At 40.4% G+C, this 16,680-nt stretch overlaps 1 protein-coding gene across 1 annotated transcript in view; it reads right to left on the bottom strand.

Annotated features, from left to right (window-relative positions):
* MSH2 (mutS homolog 2) overlaps positions 1-16,676 on the bottom strand; it is a 73,070-nt gene extending 56,394 nt beyond the window's left edge. Inside the window, exons 1-5 of the mRNA XM_002912422.4 lie at positions 16,397-16,676; positions 7,006-7,160; positions 3,254-3,532; positions 2,184-2,330; positions 799-948 (exon numbers count right to left, since the gene is read on the bottom strand). Of these exons, the coding sequence (XP_002912468.1) occupies positions 799-948; positions 2,184-2,330; positions 3,254-3,532; positions 7,006-7,160; positions 16,397-16,607 (942 nt within the window). The 5' untranslated portion in view covers positions 16,608-16,676. The remainder of the gene's footprint in view (positions 1-798; positions 949-2,183; positions 2,331-3,253; positions 3,533-7,005; positions 7,161-16,396) is intronic.
* Positions 16,677-16,680: the final 4 nt, after the last annotated feature.

Below are 16,680 nucleotides of genomic sequence, written 5' to 3'. Positions count from 1 at the left end.
AAAGCCTAGCCTGTGTCTCATGGTGCTTTAGAATGAGTGTATGTGTGTATAAATGCATGTTACATATTCATGTGTTGCCATAGCCATACGGTGAAGGTCAATATAACTGGTAGACAGGGCCCATTAGACGAAATAAAAGTCTTTTTGGTGGCTATTAAAGCGAAATGTGCATAAAGAAATAAAAATGTTTTTCTAAAAAAAAACAACAAAACAAAAACAAAAAACCCTCCTCTTCCTAAAATCAAACTTCCAACCTATTAATCTGTATTTTTTCCAGTGTATTTTTCCCCAAACCAAAATCACTTTGTAATTACTACAGTTTTAGACATAAAACTTCTTAAAATGTAATTTTTTTAAAACTGCTGTTGGGGCGCCTGGGTGGCACAGCGGTTAAGCCTGTGCCTTCGGCTCAGGGCGTGATCCCGGCGTTCTGGGATCGAGCCCCACATCAGGCTCCTCCGCTATGAGCCTGCTTCTTCCTCTCCCACTCCCCCTGCTTGTGTTCCCTCTCTTGCTGGCTGTCTCTATCTCTGTCGAATAAATAAATACAATCTTTTAAAAAATAAAATAAAATAAAATAAAACTGCTGTTAATATAATAAAAGTATTCATAAAGCTAGGACAAATACTATTTATATAGCTTACAAACAGAAAAATACAGTAATTTAAAACTGCTTATCTATACTAAGTATAGTAATATTTCAAAATATTTAAGCTCCTTAATAATATTCTTCAGTATATAACAAAGGAAACATCTTGTAACATTCAGTATTTTTAATCCACGTATTTTTCTTTTTACCTGGAAAAGGTTAAGGGCTCTGACTGCTGCAATATCCAACTTCATGTACTGACTGAAGTCAAAAGTAGTCAGTTCAAACTGTCCAAAATTTGAATCATCTGATAAGAGTTCTAAAAACTTGATTACTGCAGACAGTGACGAAGCTGCAACCTGAGATCGAGAATTTAAAAGAAAAGATTCTATCACTAGAACCCACAAAGATAAAAACACTTTTTAGTAACCCTAAAAGCTTCTTCATACCATACCAGTATTACTACTCATACATACTGGCTTTTGATTATGTCACACACACAAACATCAAAACAATTACTCAGTTTGCAAGAATCAAACTATTATGTGACAATCAGCACAAAATCACAATAATCATAATAGCCCCAGTTCATTCTAGTTTGAAATCTACTTTGAGAATTCTAAGTTATAAAGCTTGCTCTGTCTTATTTAAGTATACCAAAATTTTTCATTTTACTTATCAGTGACCCACAAATATCCTGTCAAGAGTTGCCAATATTTTTTTTAATATGTAAAAATACATCTCAAGCCATACCCACCTCAAGGATTTGAACAACGAAACACATCAACCACTGAAAACCCCATAAAAAATTAGTTTCCATATTCATTTCTACCACTAAACGTACATAACGAGTACCAATTTTTTAGCCAAACTGTTTAAATTTAGTATTTATTATTTACTACATACTTTATTTATTTACACCCTTATTACTTCCTAATCTTCACAACAATCCTTTAAGATTATCATCTAGGGACGCCTGGGTGGCTCAGTGGGTTAAGTGCCTGCCTTTGGCTCAGGTCATGATCCCAGGGTCCTAGGATCAAGTCCTACATCGGGGTCCCTACTCAGCGGGATGCCTGCTTCTCCCTCTGTCTGCTGTTCCCCCTGCTTGTGCGTTCTCTCTCTCTGACAAATAAATAAATAAAATATATATATTTTTAAAGTGCAGCCTTTAAAAAAAAATTATCTACTTAACAATGAAACTGCCTCTCAAAAAGGTGAATTAATTTATTAAAGAACCCACAACTTGTACACATTATTATAATGTTGTGATACATCTTTTTTTCCCCTACAACCACTATGCTATCTCATCCACGTGTAATCACGTTCTTTCCTGTGAAATCAATAAAACTCTTCTTGCCCCAAGGATATATGTTGAATAAATATAATGTAATTATATTTAAGGTTATTTTCAATTTTTCTAGTCATTTCCTTAAGTTTTTCACAAGCTTCATCACAGTAAAACTAAATTTAATTAGTATCAGTGATCCACAGTTTAGACTTTGAGAGAGATGAAACAAGTAGCCTTCTACAAGCAGCCTTCTACAAGTCATGATCATAATTGAAGAGTAAATTCGTATTGTAATCCACATACCTGATTCTCCATTTCTGGCAAGACAGCACTATTCACCGGCTCTCCCTTTTTGCCTTTCAACAACCGGTTGAGGTCCTGATAAATATCTTTTGTAAAAAAGTCAGCTCTTTTTCTTTCTGTGATCAGAATTCCTCCTCTCTGAATAACCTATTTTAGAAAAAATAATTTAAATTACTTCAAGAAAAGGACTTAAAAAAGAAATGAGAAAAAACTGTACCACAAATACAGTAACAACAGTCTAACCAATTATTAACCCATATTAAATTTTTATATAATGTCCAATACCTTGGTAACATATAACATGTATTTTTAAAATCTATAAACTAAGTTTCCAGGGAAATTTGAAATTATGTTCACATAAAGCTTTCAAAAAATAGTCCTAATAGTGAAAACTCTTAACAGAATAACTCGTGGAAAGTTGCTTAGATACTATCCATGGTAACAATGTTCATCATAGATTTACTCTTTTCCAAGCAGTTCGTATGGCATTTGAGGCCCACAAAAAGAAAAGAACCCTTAGGGGATACAACATCCCTTAAATACCTAAATAAAGCACACACTTACACAAACAGTGCAATCAGAATTTTTGACTGCACTCAGTCAAATAAGAGGCTAAAAGTCCCACCTGAACTATCGAAAAATAACCCTGAAGATCTGCATCTTATTTATTTGATAAACCCATGCTAAACACGGTAATAAATTAGAGTTTTTTAATGGATCTAAATCACCTCCCCCCATAACTGTGAAAGCATTCCTTTTAATCAGCTGTGATCCCTTTAGGATGACATTCTGTTACTCTTTTAGGAAGGAAGGAAGGAGAGGGGGAAGTGATCTGAAGTAGAACAAATCTTAAACAAGAAATAGCCAGTTCTAGGTCCTCTTAAAGATACAAAGTTCCCGTGAAGAATAAACATCAAGACTATCCTGAAAATACAACATTACTATACTATATTTAGATACAAAAAAATGACTTTTGAATTATTTTTTTCTTCAAATAAGACAGTGTCTATCATGTTAATGAGTCTTTCCTAGGCTTAGATTCTCCTCCATGACTAATTTGATTCCCTTACCTGCCTCAGTTTTCCCATGTCTCCAGCAGCCTCTCCTCCTGGTAAAACACATTCCTTTGGTCCAATCTGTATCAAGAGAGCCTCCAAATTGGAGAACTGATCATTATCCGGGAACTCACAAAGTCCTAGCTTCCTCTGTATGGAGTCAACATACCCAACTCCGACCTGTCTTTGGCCATCAACTGTAGACATTTTAACACCCACGACACCAATGGAAGCTGACATATCATTGTTACCAAACAGAATGTCTTCAAACTGAGAAAGATTACCTGGAGAAGCCTTAACAAAAATTAAGAAAAATTTTAAGAACCATTGAACATACTTTAAAATTTTACTAGCAAACAAGCATTACCCAACCTTGACCAATTTTACTAACAAAATGTTCTCTTACAAAAAAATTGCTTATAACAATATATTCCAATTATTATTACCTCATTTTCTATAAAGTATCCTCCCTATTTTTCCAATTATTTTCAGGACACTTGGGCATATCTAAAAATAAATTTATCAAAAGAGACTTTCAATTTGAAATCTGGCAGCTGGATTTATACACAATCATTAAGGTGTCCAAAATGATAATCCTAGCAATTGTAAGCTTAAATTTCTACATCCGGTGAAAATATCTACCTATTAGTTGCACATCCCAGTATTTTCACTAACTACACCACACAGGAGGGCAGTAATACTAGCTAAAAATACTGACCTTGGAAAGTCAATTCTCTATCAATTTCTCTGTAAAATGCAGAGATTGTTCTACATTAGTGATTTCCAAATAAAGGGTCCTCAGAAGAGCAAGGGACTCTTGATCTCAGGATCACGAGTTTGCGCCCCACGCTGGGTATAGAGATTACTTAAAAACTTAAAAAAAAAAATATTTATTGTTATTTTTTTAAGGTAGGCCACATGCCTGACATGGGGCTTGAACTCACGATCCTGAGGATCAAGAGTCGCATGCTCTACCACCTGAGCCAGACTGGCACCCTTTAAAAAATTTTTTTAAAAATGAAATGGGAAAAGCATTATCTTGCATTCAAATTTTAAAAGCACTGATTCGGGGCGCCTGGGTGGCACAGCGGTTAAGCGTCTGCCTTCGGCTCAGGGCGTGATCCCGGTGTTATGGGATCGAGCCCCACATCAGGCTCCTCTGCTATGAGCCTGCTTCTTTCTCTCCCACTCCCCCTGCTTGTGCTCCCTCTCTCGCTGGCTGTCTCTATCTCTGTTGAATAAATAAATAAAACCTTTAAAAAAAAATAAAAATAAAAATAAAAGCACTGATTCAACTGCAAATGTAAACATCGTACTTTTACATATATATTTTGGATTTGCACGGATTATGAAGCACACCTTTAAAAAACTCTTAAAAGGGAACCAGTAGCTAATAAAATTGGATTCTTGAGGGTCCTTGAAAATTATTAAGACTGGTAATCTGTGAACTAGATGGTATCCAAGGTCATTTCCTTCTCTGAACATACCACTGAGAACATGGGAAAGAATCAATCATAAAGATCAACTATTTTAAATATCACTAATACTTTATCATAGACTCAATAAGCTAAAAAAATGTAAAGATAAATCAGTTTTTGCAGTTTTAGATCTGAACTTAAAATGTTAGGATGAAGATACCACCATAATCTGATAAAGATATATATATCTGAAAAAATTTCCCCCTGACCTAAAAGGTAGGCGTTAAGGAGAATTCATCCTGAAGGATTCAGACATGACACAGAGGAGTGAGGTATGATGGGCTGATAATCATGGTAATCTCTTAAACTTAGGATTCCACATTTTGGTGTTGTTAACTAATTGAGTTCTATGAAGAGACAGAAAAAATCACTTTGTGGTACCGTCTATTTTCTATTAAAATCTTTCAAGACACAGGCTAAAGCTCTAAGTAAAAGCCCACGGTTCTCAGGAAAACACCAATGAAAATCCCCAGAAAACTATGATGTAGAATGCTATATTCTCCCAGATATTATCTTCAGTCAATGTCTACATTTACAAAGGTGGACAGGGGGAGGAGGACCCATTATGGAACAAAGATTGAAGATTATATTTGGGGTAGTACCAAGATCAAATGTTTAAGGATTCTATTAAAACCTCACAAGAAAAAAATAATCACAGGACTTTCAAGTTGGAAACCATCAAAAAAACCCTTCTAATTTTACTGTTTATGGAGAAACAGATAAAGGAGAAGGTTGGGAAATTTGCCAAGGACACAGACAGAGAAAAGAAAGAATATATGCTGACTATAAGCCCAGAGCACTGTCTCCCTTATCACACATTTATTCCCTTTCAAGAATAAATCTTGCCTCCCTAACAATATTCTAACCATTAATTTATTCCAGTATTTATTAAGAACCTACTCTGCAGGCACTGCATTTGAACAACCAAAAACAGGCCCTTACAGACTAACAATGAAGATAGTCATTATATAAAACAAAATAGCACTACTATCTCCATGAAGGCATAAAACATGCATGTCAATAATCCTTTCTAGGGACACCAAGGAATATGATCACCATTAAACAAAGTCCCTGACTTATAAAAAATTATACATTTAATGGAAGAGAAAAGCACATACAAAAATACAACACATTACAAATGTGTACAAATGAGAGGTGCCTGGCTGGCACATGACTCAATCTTGAGATTATAAATTCAAGCCCCATGTTGGGTGAAGAGATTACTTCAAATAAATAGGAAGGAAGGAAGGAAGGAAGGAAGGAAGGAAGGAAGGAAGTTAGTTTGTTTTAAAGTTTTAAAACATCAGAAAATTTGAAAAAATAAAAGGAGGGGTGGCTTATCCGGTTAAGCTCGGGACTCTTAACTTCCACTCAGGTCAGGATCTCAGGGTGGCCTGGGGCTCAGTGCTCAGCAGGTCCTCTGCTTGAGATTTTTTCTCTCTGCCCCCCTCACAACCTGCTCTTGAGCTCCTTCTTAAATAATCTTTTTTTTTCTTAAGAATTTGACAGAAAGAGAGACAGCGAGAACGAGCGCGCGCACCCTCACACAAGCAAGGGGAGCGGCAGAGGGAGGGGGAGAAGCAGGCTTCTCGCTGAGCAGGGAGACCAACACTGGGCTCGATCCCAGGACCCTGAAGGCAGAGGCTTAATGACTGAGCCACCCAGGTGCCCCTCAAATAAATCTTTTTAAAAAATTAAAACAGGGTGCCTGGGTGGCTCAGTCTGTTAAGTATCTGATTCTTGGTTCTGGCTCAGGATCCTGGAACAGAGCCCTGCATCAGGCTCCATGCTCAGTGTGGAGTTGGCTTAAGATTCTCTCTCCCTCTCCCTCTGCCCCTCCTGCTCATGCTTTGTATCTCTCTCTCTCAAATAAATAAAATCTTCAAAACCAATTACAATAAAAATAAATTTTTAAATCTTAAAAAAAACCAAATGTGTATAAATGAGGTACTTGGGATACAGTCAATCTATGTGATACTACTTTAAAAACAATAAAATCAAATCTTTAATGCTGGTATTCAATTTTACATAAAGTCTATTTTATTATTTAGGTTTCAGGGATCCTGACAAAGCTCCAAGTATTCATACTAATAATAAGGATTTACTGAATTTCTAAATTGCTATTACATCATGATTAAAAAAAACCACATGCTAAACAATATTTATTCCTCAAAGCATTTTATTATCACAACCTGGTTAAAATATTAAAAACACACAAAAGAATTCTCTCACATCTTTATTTTTTCTACTCTTAAAAATAATAACCAAATTAAAGAGGAAGATAATTACCTTAAATGCCAAATACCAATCATTCTCCTTTGAGGCCTTACTTCCAGCTCTATTCTTATAAACTTCAACTCTATACTGTCGAACTAGAAGAAGATCTTTTACAAAAGACTCAAAATTCATTTTACTAAGCACAACACTCTCCAGAGTCTTTGTTCCTAAAGAAAAATATTAAAAATACATGTTACAGATTTGAGAATTTAAAGTAGTAAGTGTTCAAGTACTTAACACGATGGCTTCCCCCAAGCTACATTCTTCTCTCAGTAATTCATTCCTTCAACAAGCTGTTTATCAAGCATTTACTACTTATTACTCATCCCAGTTGAAGGGTATAAAAAGGTGAACAGATGCAGCATCCCACTATGCCCCCTTCTGTGGAAGCTATGCATCAAAATAAAAAATTAGGAAGATACAAAGATAGGGGCACCTGGGTGGCTCAGTCAGCTAAGCATCTGCCTTCAGGTCGGGTCATGATCCCAGGGTCCTGGGATTGAGACCCACATCAAAGATAAAAGAATGAGTAAATACATATCTAGCTAAACTTACTTGTCCTTTCTTATAATTAGTTTCTCAGAAGTCTGAATAAAGTCTTATAGTATTTGTATGCAATTAAATTTTTTCTAAAAGGCCCATAAAAATGTATTAGTCATTATTCATTTCAAAATGTTCCAGGTAACACAGACCAGAATTCAAAGGTTCAAAAAAGTACAGCAAAAAAGGAGACTTCCCTTTCACCACTGATCCCCTACACATCCAATTCACCAGCCTAGTGCTATCAGTTTATAAAATTTATTCCCAAACTCAAGCTATGCACACACAAGCATTACTTTGCTCCTCTCTTATATCAATAAGGGCATACTACAAATACTGTTCTATATCTCAGCTTTTTTAAAAATTTTAAAATTTAAAAATTTTGGAGGTTGTTCCATCAGTACGATCAGCTTCTTTCTGTTTACAGTGGCAAACATTTCAATGACTCTGAGGATGTTCTATAATTTAATTAGTCTCTTACTGATGGATAGATAGGTTGTTTCCAGTTTCTGCTATAACAACAATGCTGCATAAATAATCTTGTACATGCTTCACTCTCCAAACATGTGAGTACACCTGTAAGATAAAGCCCCAAAACTGGATTTTATCAAAGAATCTGAGTGATTTTGATAAATATTGCCAGACTATTCTCCTTGGTTGGCTGTGCCAGTTAACACTATCATCCATAAAGTATGAGTGCATCTATTTCCCCTATCCAATCAACACAGAGTTTTCAAACTTTTTGGTCTTTATTTTAAATCACTGGTTCTCAACTGGGAACAATCCTGCTTCTCTAGCAGACATTTGCCAATGTCTGGGGCCATGTGGGTTGTCACAATACTGGGTTTCATTCAGTAGAGGTAATACCAATTATTCACTTAAAGGTAATACTTGTAGATTATTCTGACAATTCTGGATCTTATTAAAGATTTAACCTCAATTTAATAATAGATCATGCCAAGTACAAATACCTGATACAAACAAGCATAAAGATTAAATGACATAAAGCAATTATCTGTACAGCTAAGCATAGCTGATACTTCCAATATTCCTTTCATGAGTACTAGCAAGAATTCCCACTGTCAGACACCAAGAAAAAGAACTCAAATCTTGCCTAAGGTTCTTCCCTAGAACATTCCTCATTACCTCATCCAGGACTGGCAAACATCTACAGCGACCAGGCAGGTATCACATGAGCAAAGGAAGCCACAAGAAGAGCAACAGCAGAGCTGACATGACAAGTGTCTTCAAAAGAAACCATTTGGAGAGGTGGGAACAGTGACAAAAGAAGGAAAGCACATCAGGGTGAAGGAGGAATCTAGACTTTGTCAGAGAGAGCAGCCACTCAGCTCCAAAGCCACTGCTGAACTGCGGGGATATTTACACCCAGAGTTTTCAACTGCGCAGATTTTTCAAAGTACCGCTCAAAATATGAATTTTCTGAAAGCTCCCCATCTTTAAAATATGGGCAATCAGTTCAAACTTAGAGTAAAACACTATTTAGGCCACCAGTATCAACTCAGTAAGTTTAAGTCACATTTTCTTACAGACTTGAGTAGACTGCTATTTAGCTTGCATTTAGAAAGCAAGTTGCATGAAAATTATGTTTACTCTAGAATCCCATTCAACAAGGCCTGTACTCACATTCTCAGAGGCATGCGTGAGACTGAAGACCTCCAGCCTGCCGCCGACTCACGATATCCCAACTAATACTCACTCAGGATCAGAACCTGAGTTAAATGGTCAGCCCTATCTAAATCATTTCTTGGTTTTGCCTAGCACTCATCCCATTTTGTCCAAGACTCTCCCCAGTTTTAATACTCTAAGTCCAATGTTCCAGGAGCCCCCTCAGTCCCAAGCAAATCAGAATGACTGGTCATCCTACCAGCCCATCCAGTTGAATTCCATATGAGTAACATTATTCAAAAGATGAAACATCATAAAAATAAAAATAAGGAAAAAAAAAAAACTTGCTCAAGAAAAGCAGCACAGGCATCTGGGTGGCTCAATCCATCAAGTGCCCATCAGTTAAGTGTCCAACTCTTGGTTTCGGCTGAGGTCATGATCGCATGCATCATGAGATCAAGCCCCACACTGGGTTCAGCGTGGAATCCACTTGAGAGTGTCTCCTCTCCCTCTGCCCCTCGCCCCACTAGTGTGGGCTCTCTCTCTAAAATAAATCAATCTTAAAAAAAAAAAAAAAACTGGAGAAAACTGAAGTTAATACAAAATCAGAGAATTTCTCCCAAAGGCAGTGATAAACACCACTGTGAATATTAACCAGCAACTTCCAGTAAATACAACAGTGAGTTTCAAAAACACTGTTTTTCATATCATCCTTTAATTAAAAGGCAAATGTGAAGTCCAACTCAGCGAAAACAATTCTGAGAGGGAAAAAAAAACCACATCAGTCTGCCAAAATTCTGAAACAGCTCTTAAATCATCAAACCAGGAGGACGTGCCAGCAGAACCGTCTGGCCAGCACAGGGTTTTTAAAGTACCTGAAACTGAATGCCATCGGAGGATGAACAAGCACCCAGAGCCACAAGCCCCACCACTCCCTATTACGCCCTACTACTTTGCACATCAATGTTATCTACCTGGCCCTGGAGACAAGGATCCAGAGCAATCTGGTCAAATCTTTCTACTGACACTTTCAACAGGACCACAGGTTCACAACAGGGGTGATTTTTTAAGAGTGGGTGGGGTGAAGAGACAAAGGAGGTGATTCTACTCCCCCCATGGCCTCCTCTATCGCCACTGCTAACGCACAGTCGGGCTGCCCACTGCCAAGGTTATCCTCCAAAGATACTATTTCTCTCAAAGGAGTTTTATGACTTACTGCATGGCAGTGCATTGTAAATCTTATTTACTGACAAGCACCTAAAGCACAGCTACTCTACGTTCCTGGTGCAGAGACTGGCACTGTATGCTTTGTCTAACTAGCTGGGAAGTAAAACTGACCTTCTGGTGTGAAACAAGGGCAAGAGGAACAGAAAGCTACCCAGCCTCCACCTGGGGTACAGTAGAAGGAGGAGCCTCAGGTTCGTACGAGATTCTTCTCTTCAGTAATTTGGAGCCCCCAACCTTTCAGCCAAGAATCACCATGTGTCTGCTACACGTGGGCATTGTGCCAGAGGCTAGGATTCAGAGGCAGACATTGGTTAAAACACAGTCCTGCTCTCTAGGGGCTTTCAGTCTATTGGGATAGACAGGCAATAGGTAGAATAAATGCTGTGTCTAGGGTAAGGAGAAGGTCCAAGGGCAGGAACACCCAAGAGGGGCAGCTAACCAGGCAGTCTTAACAAGGCAATCAAGAAAGGCTCCCAAAAGGAGATGCTTTCTAAGCTGAGTTCTGACAGCAAAAGAGGCAAAAAGTAACTTCCTTTTCCAGTGACTCAGCTTCTTTATCTATAAACTGGAGCTAGGTACTAACCCATCTCACAAGGCTTTTTTTTCTTTTTTTTAAAGATTTTATTCATTTGAGAGAGAGTGCAAGTGAGAGAGCAGAGGGAGAGGGAGAAGCAGACTCCCCACTGAGCAGGGAGCCCAATAGGGGGGCTCAATCCCAGGACCCTGAGATCATGACCCAAGCTGAAAGCAGCCATGTAACCAACTGAGCCACCCAGGAGACCCTCACAGGGCTTTTTTATAATGTGAGCACTAGATGTTGAAGATTAAAAGTAGCTAAAAAGGTTTGAATAAGTCTAGGGCACCTCAGTGGCTCAGTCGGTTAAGCGTCTGCCTTCGGCTCAGGTCATGAACCCAAGGTCCTGGGATGGAGTCCCACGTAGGGCTCCCTACTCCACAGGGAGCCTGTTTCTCCCTCTGCCTCTCTCCCCCTCTCTAAGTAAATAAAATCTTAAAAAAAAAAAAAATGTAAGTCTAAATGCCAACAGAATGAACTAGAACCAGACAGAGAAGAGGAAACAGAAAGCCACCTCTGAGAAGAGGGGATGAGATCCAGACCACAGCAAAAGGCTCACCTCTTCACCGGCACAATAGGGAAGGCAAGAATGGGTACAGATGAAATTAAAAAGTAGAGGTTCAAGAAGTAACTCAAATTCTTTGAAACTGCAAACAGGGAAAGTCCTGATAGCAGAGATGAACCCTGAAAATATTTTTTTTTTAAGATTTTATTTCCAGGGGTGCCTGGGTAGCGCAGTTGTTAAGCGTCTGCCTTCGGCTCAGGGCGTGATCCCAGCGATCCAAGATCGAGTCCCACATCGGGCTCCTCCTCCGCTGGGAGCCTGCTACTTCCTCTCCCACTCCCCTGCTGTGTTCCCTCTCTCGCCGGCTGTCTCTCTGTCACATAAATAAAAATAAAATCTTTAAAAAAAAAAAAGATTTTATTTCCAGAGAGAGAGTACAAGCAGGAGAAGCAGGCTCCCCGCGGAGCAAGGAGGCCAATGCAGCACTCGATCCCAGATCCATGCCCTAAGCTGAAGGCAGATGCTTAACCAACTGAGCCACCCATATACCCAGGTGTCCCAGACCTTGAAAATATTAAGTGAAAGAACCCAGTCAGAAAGACCACATATTATGATTCCATTTTTTAAAAAAGATTTTATTTACTTATTGCCAAGAGAGAGAACACACAAGCAGCAGGAGGGGCAGAGGGAGAAGCAGACTCTTGGCTGAGCAAGGAGCCTTACGTGGAGGTGGACATGACCTGAGCCGAAGGCAGATCCTTAACCGACTGAACCACCCAGGCGCCCTTATGATTCCATTTTTATGAAATGTCCAGAATAAGCAAATCTAGAGAGAAGGCAGGTTAGTGGTCGTCTAGTGTTGGGAGAATGGGGGCAGGGGGAGGGTGACTGCTAGTGGGCCCAGGGTTTCTTTTGAGGACTGACAAAAATATTTTTAAAAATTTACTGTGGGGCACCTGGCTGGCTCAGGTGGTTAGAGCATCCATCCGACTCTTGATCTAAGGGTCTTGAGGTCGAGCCCCATGTTGGTTGTAGAGATTACTTAAAAAAAATAAAAATATTTAATTGAATTAAAATTTTTAAAAAAGTTTAAATAAATAAATAAATAGATAGATAGATAGATAAATAAATAAATAAGATGTACTATGGTGGGGCATTTTGGTGGCTCAGTCGGTTGAGCGTCCACCTCTTGATCTCAGTTCAGGTCTTGATCTCGGGGTTGTGAGTTCAAGCCCCATGTTGGGCTCCATGCTGGGCATGGAGCTTATTAAAAAAAAAAAAAAAAGATGCACTGTGATAATGGTTGCTTAACTTTGTGAATATACTTTTAAAAACCACTGAATTATAAAACAAAACACTGAATTGTATAATTTACATGTGTGAATCAAAAATAAATAAATGTGCCATGAGAGACTATGGACTATGAGAAACAAACTGAGGGCCTCAGAGGGCAGGGGGGTGGGGGAATGGGACAGACCGGCACGTATTGCATGGTGCACTGGGTGTTATACGCAACTAATGAATCATCAAACTTTACATCGGAAACCAGGGATGTACTGTATGGTGGCTAACATAATATAATAAAAAATCATTAAAAAAAATAATAATAAATTGGGGCACCTGGGTGGCACAGCGGTTAAGCGTCTGCCTTCGGCTCAGGGCGTGATCCCGGCGTTGCGGGATCGAGCCCCACATCAGGCTCCTCTGCTATGAGCCCTTCTTCCTCTCCCACTCCCCCTGCTTGTGTTCCCTCTCTCGCTGGCTGTCTCTATCTCTGTCGAATAAATAACTAAAATCTTTAAAAAAATAATAATAATAAATAAATAATAAATAAATAAATAAATGTGTGAATCAAACTGTATGCGAATAATACCTCAACAGGCTGTTATATTTTTTTTAAAAAGTAGAGGTTTGAGGGCAGGAAATTGAGAGAGTTCTAACGATTTCTGTCTTCTATAGTCAGAAGCAAGTATGACTGCTAAAGAATGCAGGAAAGGTCACAGGCTCCAAGATTTGCCTCAAGAGCAAGTGCATGGGATCCTCATCAGGTATTTATAGTTCATCACACATTACAGTCCAGATATAATTTACCAACCTAGGGTCATTTCTTCAGTAAGCAATGCTGCCTAGAAATGTACCTAACCCTTCTTAACTTGATCAAGGTTTCCAGGTGGAACAGAGAAGCAAAGGAAAAGGTTTTGTTAACCCTTTACCTGTATGGCATAATATTAAAATGAAGGAAAATTCCTCCCAAGAAACAAGTATTGGCAGGCTTACATCAACATACATTATTTAAAAAGATGCTCAGTTACACTGTACTTTGCACAGTGAAAACTGCAGGACACCCACTTTGGGGATCTCCGGGACATTTTTGTTTTTGAGTCCCTCCCTCTTTCACTTATTTCAAACAATTTCTAGTAAAAATGATCAATCTTTTTATAACTATTATTATCCTACCCAAACATATATTAGAACAATCTTTTACCTAAGTGTGCGTTTGGCATAAATGTCTAACCTAAGAACTAGATCCACAGGAAAACACACATTTACTTGCTAATCTCTGAAAAGTGAAATTCACCTTTAACACCACTCTCAACATGACTGATAGCTGATTGTCTAGATTATTCTTAGAAATGTGCCCAGTAAGCACCTAAAATTTAACCTTCAAGGGCAATGAAAGGAAAATTTTTGTTTTTAGAAGTCTACAAAGGGGCGCCTGGGTGGCACAGTCATTAAGCGTCTGCCTTCGGCTCAGGGTGTGATCCCAGAATCCTGGGATCCAGCCCCACATCAGGCTCCTTCGCTAGGAGCCTGCTTCCTCCTCTCCCACTCCCCCTGCTTGTGTTCCCTCTCTCGCTGGCTGTCTCTGTCAAATAAATAAATAAAATCTTTAAAAAAAAAAAAAAAAAAAGAAGTCTACACTCAGGGCTCCTGGGTGGCTCAGTTGGTTAAGCGTCTGCCTTTGGCTCAGGTCATGATCCCAGGGTCCTGGGATGGAGCCCCACATGAGGCTCAGCGGAAACCTGCTTCTCCCTCACCCTGCCGCTCCCCGTTTGTACTCTGTCAAATAAATAAATAAAATCTTAATAAATAAAAAATAAAAGTCTACACTCCAGTATAGAAGATTCCTGATTTTCATACTAAATGCCCTTCCTAATAAATGGTGTAATGCTTAGCACCCATTATTCCTTTCATAATCTAAATCAGAAAAATAAAAGTATTAGAATCATTAACAAGTGTTTAGAAAAATCAGTGATTCCAGAGGCATCTGGGTGGCTCAATCGGCTAAGTGTCTGCCTTCGCTCAGGTCATGATCCCAGAGTCCTGGGATCAAGCCCCGACGGGCTCCCAGCTCAGCCGAGAGCCTGCTTCTCCCTCTCCCTCTGCTGCTCTCCCTGCTTGTGCTCTCTCTCTCTCCCTGTCAAATAAATACAATCTTGAGGAAAAAAAAAAAAGGAAAAGAAAAATCTGATTCAATTCACACAAACATACAAGTACGTTTAGAATCTTTTACGTCATTTTAAATCCTTACGTTATTCTAAACCCCATAATACAAAAATAGGTGAGCTAAGTGCCCTAGCCTTGAATAACTTTAAAAGTGGAAAGCAACTTACACCATCATTAACCGTGAAGCCATCCCTCACTATCTCTGGCTGGTCTTCACCTATCCTCATACCTCTCCTCTTGCCCCTTCTAACCCATCCCCCACATCTTACAGGCAAACACCCAACACACCACTCCACCTTAAGTCATCCAACCTCTGGGCCTACAGCATAAAATTTCAACTCCATACAACAACAAAAAAGCCTTCCAGTCTCTGACCCCACCCACCTGGGCTACCCTCCTCCTGGTTTTCTGCTCCAGCGACACCCATCTGCCTCTTTTCAGACCCTCTCCCTAGCAAACGCCTCATCCTTCAAGACTCAAGTGGAATTTAGTTTCTCCTCAAATGCTTCTTCTGTGGTCTCCGATCGTTGCCATTCCTGTCTTCAACAACTTCCCATGGAGCCCATCATTTCTGCCTTGCTCTCCACTAGAGAGCTCTGTGAAGGCAAGCTGTCTTTCCCAGTGTCCATAACCCTGTCTGACACAGCAGCATTCAATAATTTTTTGTCTGATGAATGAAACATTAACATCCCATCTGCATGTGGCAAAGGCAGCACTAGAACCCACGACTCCTCACTTCCCCCCAGAATGCTCTTTCCATCATCACAACGGCGCCGGGGAGTAAAGCAATGAACATAAAGCATCTAGAACATCGAGCTCACATAGGGTGAGAAGTTTGCAGCCTTACAGGGAGAGATGATGCGGGAGAGCTGGGGCCGGATTACCGAGGGCACGCAAGGCCGAGCTGAGGCCAAGACATACGTGACTAGTCCAAAGTCACACAGCTATTAAGTGGAGGCGCCGCGACGTGAATCCACGAAACCTGGCTCCAAGTCCGAGATCCCGACCACTTGGCAATACTGCCTATCAATAGTAACCCATTCCAGATCCCTGCACTGAACCAGAGGTGTAAGTGAAATGTGGGCAAAACCACACTGGTGACATGAAATGGTCTCCCAAACTCCCTTCTATTTTAAATCTCAGTCCTGGACCGGAGTTTGCGGGGAGATCTACAGGGCCAAGGCGCGGCCATGGGCAGACACCCACGCGACTGCTGTGCAATTAAAAAGAACAATGTATTAAAACGCCTGGCAGAGTGGATGCTCCCTCCGTGTCCGTTGTTAGTTCAGGTCGGGGGCCGCTGCAGAAGGACAGACTCAGAGCGGAGGCGGGGCAGGGGCGGATGGCGCCCCACTTGGCTAGGCAGCGGCGGGAGAAAGCGCCATCCCTGGGAGGCACCGACGTCCCCGCCCCCGTGACTCCTAGCCCAGGAGCCCGCTCGCCGCCCACGGCTTGAGGAGAGCCCGCGCCGTCCCCGCCCTCACCTGCCGGCCCTATGTACTTGACTACCCCCTGCGTCTTGAACACTTCTCGGGCAGCCAGCAGCGCGTCCTCGTGGTGCGCCGTGTAGAAGTCGCCCCGGTCGAACAGGCGCACCGTAGTGGTCGGTTTCTCCGGCATGGCCTGGAAGAAGCGCACGAAGCCGACCTCGGCCGCGCTCTCCAGCTGCAGCGTCTCCTTCGGCTGCACCGCCATTTCGGAACCTCTCCACCGCCTGCCAGAAGAAACTGCGCGACCCCGCACCCCCTAAACTGTTTCCCGCCTCCCT

This window comes from Ailuropoda melanoleuca, chromosome 4 (assembly GCF_002007445.2).
Source record: "Ailuropoda melanoleuca isolate Jingjing chromosome 4, ASM200744v2, whole genome shotgun sequence".
Lineage (NCBI taxonomy): Eukaryota > Metazoa > Chordata > Mammalia > Carnivora > Ursidae > Ailuropoda > Ailuropoda melanoleuca.
This window is presented reverse-complemented; position numbering and strand designations above follow the sequence as displayed.